Here is a 6421-nt window from a genome sequence, read left to right as displayed (position 1 = left end):
TGTAGCTTTTTGGGTCCCCGTAGCTGTCACACATAATATTTGAGTTTGAGGATGTTTCTACACTCTCAAGCGAATGATTCCAAAGAGTGAAAGGCTTCAGAAGATTCAACGAAAGTAAAAAAGGCGAATCTATAACAAGAACACATTACAGGTATTAATTCATTTATGCTTCCGTTGATTATATTCATTATATATGCTTTAATTATTAAAGGAATAATTGTATTCATGATTCAACACTGTGTGCTTTTAAGAAGCTAGAGGGGAAGCAATGTTTCTACCCTCCATTTCATTCTCTGGTTGTTCTCTAGGGGTGATTTGACGAAGGGACCAAACCAACGGTCAGTAGACCTCACATTTCTATCACCAAACAACTCAATAGAGATTGAGGGGCTGGGTTGATTAGCAGAATCATCCCCCTCAACCATTCGATTATGGAGTCATCATAAGAGGACCTACCACTACCCATCTTTAAGAGAAATACTAGAAAAATCCTAAGGGAGAGGTTCAAGGAAGTGTGCAGAAACTACGAACCTAAGAGAGAAGCAAAAAAAGAAGGAAAGAAAAAGAAAAGAAGAATAAGCAAAAGGCAGAGGAGACTTACTTGTGAAACTTCAAAGAAAGTTGAAGCTGGTACTAGAGGCTTGAAGGCAGAAGAATGCTCAAAGTTCACTCGAATCTTCAAGCATATGAAGTTTGCAAATTGGCAAAGTAAAGATGAAATGATAATACACAGGGGTTTAAATAGATCCAAAGGAAATTTGTACAAACGAGATTAATCAAATCAATGTTTGAGTACGAACGACGATTCGAGACCATACATTCAACGAATGAGATTAATCTAAGATCAATGGCAGAAAGATGTGACTGTTTGAGAAAAAGGGCTTTATGATGGCACCTGTTCCTAATGAACACGTACGTTAGAAGTGCGAGTCACGATGAATGAATGCAACTCAAGAGGATGTGACATTTTTGACAATGAATGCGACCTTGAAGGATGGTCAGGAGACCTAGAGTCATTTAAACTTTCACCCTTTACACCCTTAGTCCATGGTAGAGAAACCAAACGATTAGACTTTTGATCCCAAGTCTAGGGGGCTCATGATAAGTAGAAAATAATTCTCGACCGGGTCGAACCACGGTCGGTTCAATTGTCCCAGTCAGGACCCATTCAAGAACTGAACCCTGATGTACCGTAAGTATGAAGGAACTCGGTGGTTATAGAAGGAGATGTGATTCCATCAAACTCAAGATAGGTAATCGTGTTCTATATGGAAACTATAACCAATTCGAATAAAGGAAGGAAAACCCTACGATCGGACGACTACAAATGAGACTTGACAATAAAACTAACGTCTGAAAATAGAAAGTAATCGCTTTATAAACTAAAGTATAACACAAGGAAAATGTAACTGAATTGTTTCCCTCTATTCTCGTTTTTCAATTAAACTCTACAACTTGTTAGAGCCTCTTAGTGGTGTTCTTACTGACTTAGCCTTCCGAGATTTTTTTGCAAGAATCTAAGGGGTGATCAATTTTTTAAACGTATAACTACATAATTTGATAAACCGACTTTTAACTGGATTTTAAATCTCTTAACGTCTATTAATTATACTACTAATAATAAGAGACTAACAATAATAACATAATTTATAGGATAGCCAATCAAAAGACCCAAAACTCATAAAGTGGATGATGGATGTGAAAACTGTCTTAGACGGTTAGACCTTACAATAATGATATATAATATACTAAAAACCCATCTTTTTACGAGACAGCGCGTAATCAAACCTTGCATGGTCGAGATTTCGATCTCCACCATTGGCTTCACATGCTGCGCATTTAAGTCACACTACTGCATGTGTCATCAATTAACTGGTTCAATGTGTGCCACGACGACCCACCTTCCTCCACGGCCTTCCTAGCAGCTTCACTTACTACCTTCACCTTCCTCCTCACCTCTGCTCCCTTCTCTCCTTGCATCAACTCTTTCACCATCTTCTCCACTATCCCTCCACCCACAAACCCACGAACCGACCCGTTACTTGCCAAAATCCTCAACCCCACGCCCAGCTCCTCCTCCACCATTCTCGCATTCAGGTGCTGCTCCGCCATCATAGGCCACGCCAACATCGGAACCCCAGCACATACACTCTCCAACGCCGAGTTCCAACCACAATGACTCAGAAACCCCTTCACGCTCTCGTGGTTCAGTATCTCCACCTGGTCCACCCAGTCTCTCACCACCAATCCTCTCCCTTTCACCTTCTCCTCAAAATCACCCGTCCCTTCTTTGCTTTTCGATCTCACCACCCACAGGAAACTCACTTCTGACCGCTCCAACCCAACTGCAATCTCTCTTAGCTGCTCCTCCGCGATCTGAGCCTGAGAACCAAACGCTACATACAGAACCGACCGGCCCTCGGCAGATTTCTGATCCAACCATTTGATCCACTCGGGTTTGGGTTGCTCTTGTTTTGTTGGCTCCATCGAGCAAAAGGGTCCCACACACCAGGCCTTGGGTCTAAGCTCACGATTCCAGTAGTCCAAGAAGACAGGCTCGAGCTCGTAGAAGCTATTGACCACCATACCCTGGCTTTTGGACGTCGCTGTGACGACTTCCACCATGAGTTCCTTATGTGGACCATCGGTTTCGGTCCCATTCATGGTTGGTCCAAAATCGTTTAAGGTGAGGGTGATCCATGGGAAGCCAGGCATGGTGAAGGGCTCATCCAAGCCGAGGTGTGTCAAATTGGCACGATTCGCGACGAAGACTCGGGAGAGAGTCAAGACATAGTTGTTCATGCCGTAGAATACGAGTCTTGGAATGGAAAATTTCTCTGCAGATTTCTGAGTCCAATACAAAAAACCATCAGAGATTATACAGTCGACACCGCCGGAGTTGAAGAGGTTGCCCAGGGCTTGTTCGAAGTCTGGTTGCAGCAGTTGGGTGGCCTTCACGAAAGGAACAAAGAGAGACATGGAAGGGAACTGATCAGTGCTCTCAATACCTGGTGGGAGCTCGGGGATATTTGAAGGAAAGTTGAGTTCGATGATTGAGATGGTGGTTTGTGAATCAGGTAGAGATCGACGGATGAAAGGAGAGTTTGCGTGGGTGGTGAAGATGGTGATGGTGATGCTGCGGCGGAGGAGGAGGCGACGAACGAGGTGGAGCAGCGGAATCGTATGGCCTTTTGACATGAAAGGGAAGATCACTACATGGACAGACGAATTTGAAGCCATCTTCTCGTCGCCGTCCTCTTTCTTCTTCTTCTTCTTCTTCTTCTGTTGCTGCTGCTTCTTTCCTTTGGAGTCCCTTCTCTGCTTTGTCAATTTTGACGTATATACAGTCAAACATTTCAACTTCTCGTTCATACCTGGACCCACTGGGTGGTGATATGGTTTAATCACCAATGATATGGAATTACGTCATTTGTTTTGTTAAGGGTACATGTGGCCGGTGAAGTATAGATTCTTTTTTGTCAACTTTTTCGTTTGAGTCACAAGTGGGCGCGAATACTTTATTGAATCACTTACCTTCTGAGAAATTATAGATAACTCACAAGTTATTCCACAATAAATCATACATAGCATCTCTTTCTGAAGTGGAACTCTTCAAATACCATTAAGAACTCCTAAATTACCCTTAAATAATGATGGCATAATAAATGTAATGTCTAGTCTCAGTTGTTTTTATCACAACATGTGCATCACTAATGAATTTCAGTGTCCTCTTTTATGTGTAGGTAAGGGTGTTAATATGGTACCGAAACCGTTTAACCATACCGTACTGTGCCGTTTAAAACCGCACCATACTGTATCGATTCAAATTCTGTGCGGTATGTACTGAAACTGTTTTCTGGAATTCGGTATGGTACGGTTTCGATTTAGACGGTATACCATCGGTATATACTATACCGAATACCATTTTTTGTACCGTTTTCATACCATATTTAACGTTAGTTTTGTAATTTTAGTTTAAACTTTAAACCCTAATACTCTAATAGGTTAATAACCCTAAGTCCTAATGGAGTGATAGTGGATTTTGTTCCAGAGATTACTGCAACAGTGTCTGAATACATCAATCTAGGGAAGGATGATGAGGGATATGATGGGCAAACTCGAAGACAAGGAAGGCCCAAATTCTCACAGGACGAACTTTCGTTTCTAATAAAGTTAATACTTGCGTTAGTATAGGCTCATGGCCATTTATATTGGCACTCATACACATCACAGAGAGGATACAAAACATGATACAGGACTACATAATTGCGTCCCACTTCCATAGTAAGGTATTTTGACAGGGAGAATGACCCTTTTTAGTAGGGAATCATTGTACAGTAATTTGATCATTTCACCCCCATCAATAGCTGATGCGTCCAAAATCTACATAGCCCTTAGATCTCCTGTGGATGGCCTGCAAAAACGAACGTCAGATGTGGCCCGACTGCTGGGGTTGGGAGTCCACCTCCGAAGGCTAAGTCAGTTGATGAACTTAATCACAAACGGCTCTGCTTGAGCACAGAGCTAAGGAATGAATAACGAGAATACGATTCAGATTGTATGTGTCCTCTAACTTGTGAGTAGGTGATGTCTTATATAGAGTGTACCTTCAAATCTCCTTCGTTGGATGTATTTGAGCCTTCTTCGGATAGTTGTCAGATCTTAACGGATAGATCCGTTAAGTGATGGATCCCTACTAGGTTGGACTAGTAGATGACTCCTTTGATAATACGATCGTTATATGGTAGTTATCTATATAATAGCGATAAGCAACAGCCGCCAAATGCTGTTACTTGTCTCTTTGACAATTAGTCCATTCCGATCGTAGCGGATTAGGGCATGCTTGTGACTGAGTTAGTTTTCTTCCTCAGCAAGCTATCTCCTGGACCCGGCTCGCTCGAAAACGAGTCGATTCCTTTTGTCCCGACCGAGGTCGAGGATCGAACCAAAGGTTGAACCAGGTTTGGTTATGTTTTCTCCATATCACGAGCCCCCCCAGACCAAGCGTTCGGATGGTCCCTAGGGCTTGGTTTTGAACTGGGTACTCTGACGAACAATAGCTTTGCATAATCCCCAACCCATTAAATGTCGTATCACATTTAATGTGGCTGTATTGCTTTTTCCTCGAGCATCGTGAATATTTTCACTTTTTGTGGGGGTGAAGCCACGCGTCCTCTGCAGCCGAAACTATCGTTGCTCACGAAATAGAAATGACAGTTTCTGAATGCCTGTTTTTGATTCGTGAGTTCAAACTTTCGAACCGTCTCTAAATCTCGATCGTACACGTCTTCGATCACTCATGCGAGTGCTTAAAAGCGGTTCGTTGTCTTCATAGGTTTCATTCTCTTTGTTTGGAATTTTGAAACCTCATCGTCTTCTTCGCGTTCTAACGATCTTCTCACTCTCGAGCATTGCAAGCAGGGGGGATCCAGAGCCTTGCCCCCCTCCTATTCGAGGCCGGGTGGCCTCCCCCACAAGCACCCAACCTTCCTTTTGCTCTTCCTTCGATTTGGCTCCACGAACGCGCCACCTAGGAGCCCTACTCATATTCAAAAGGCGCTACTTCTGCTTCAGTGATTCAGTAAGTCTACTGACTCCTTTTGCAATCTTTACTTTCGTCTCCAGGTTTCTTTTTTCTTGTTAAAAACCACAACCAGACTTTTTTAGTAATGGAAGGCGGTAGGGTTTCTTCTAAAATTCCTTCTGAACTTAGTGCCGGAAAGGGCAACTCTGGTGACGAGGCCCTTGCCTCAGTCCCTCTTGAGCAATCAGATAGTGACCAGAAAACCTTAACTGCCATTTGGCGTGACTTCGAAGAAGTTAGCCAACGAAAAAGAGCAAAAGAAAGTGGTAAGGCTCCTTCAGCGCTTACTTAGTCTAGACCATCCAGAATTCCGAAGGCAACTGCAGAATCCTCTGGGCAGTCCAAACAACCTATCAAGTCCACCGATGGACCTAGTTCTGTTGCCTCCTCCTTTATCGAGGAGAACCTTCCTTCAGCTATCGAACGCTTCAACTTTCCTTCCTCGTACCATCTTAGGGCCACACTCTTGATGAGAGGGTTTAATTCGATCCTTCCTGGCGAATTTTCCCTATATATAGATACTCCGGAGAGCGGAGTTTGCTTTCTTTTCTTTAATACTTTGTTTTTTGCTGTTCTAAATCACTAGGATATATGTCTTGGCATGCTTCTTCCCAATAGCTGGCATCTCATCGTCGGCTTCTTGGGTTTATGTTTTGAACTTGGCATCATACCTTCTCTTCCTCTTTTTGTACATTTTCACGTTCTTTCTCTTTCCCATCCTCCTAGCTGGGTTGTTCTTTCCAAGTGCAAGAAAGCTGAGTGTGAATGGTCAAGCAGCATTCTTGCTAGGGGAACCTGCCCTTCCAATCACAAGGGGTGGCGCAAGCGGTATTTCTT

General features: G+C 43.1%; 1 protein-coding gene across 1 annotated transcript; it reads right to left on the bottom strand.

Annotated features, from left to right (window-relative positions):
• Positions 1-1547: 1547 nt before the first annotated feature.
• On the bottom strand, positions 1548-3346 carry LOC149004877 (UDP-glycosyltransferase 90A1-like). The gene has a single exon (XM_089168740.1). The coding sequence runs from the start codon at positions 3238-3240 to the stop codon at positions 1840-1842; it is 1401 nt and encodes a 466-aa protein (XP_089024866.1). The 5' UTR covers positions 3241-3346; the 3' UTR covers positions 1548-1839.
• Positions 3347-6421: the final 3075 nt, after the last annotated feature.

This window comes from Hakea prostrata, chromosome 9 (assembly GCF_041222555.1).
Source record: "Hakea prostrata isolate BN-2017 chromosome 9, UWA_Hpros_2, whole genome shotgun sequence".
Taxonomy (NCBI): domain Eukaryota; kingdom Viridiplantae; phylum Streptophyta; class Magnoliopsida; order Proteales; family Proteaceae; genus Hakea; species Hakea prostrata.
The sequence above is the reverse complement of the archived record's forward strand: the minus strand, read 5'-3'. Positions and strand labels throughout refer to the sequence as shown.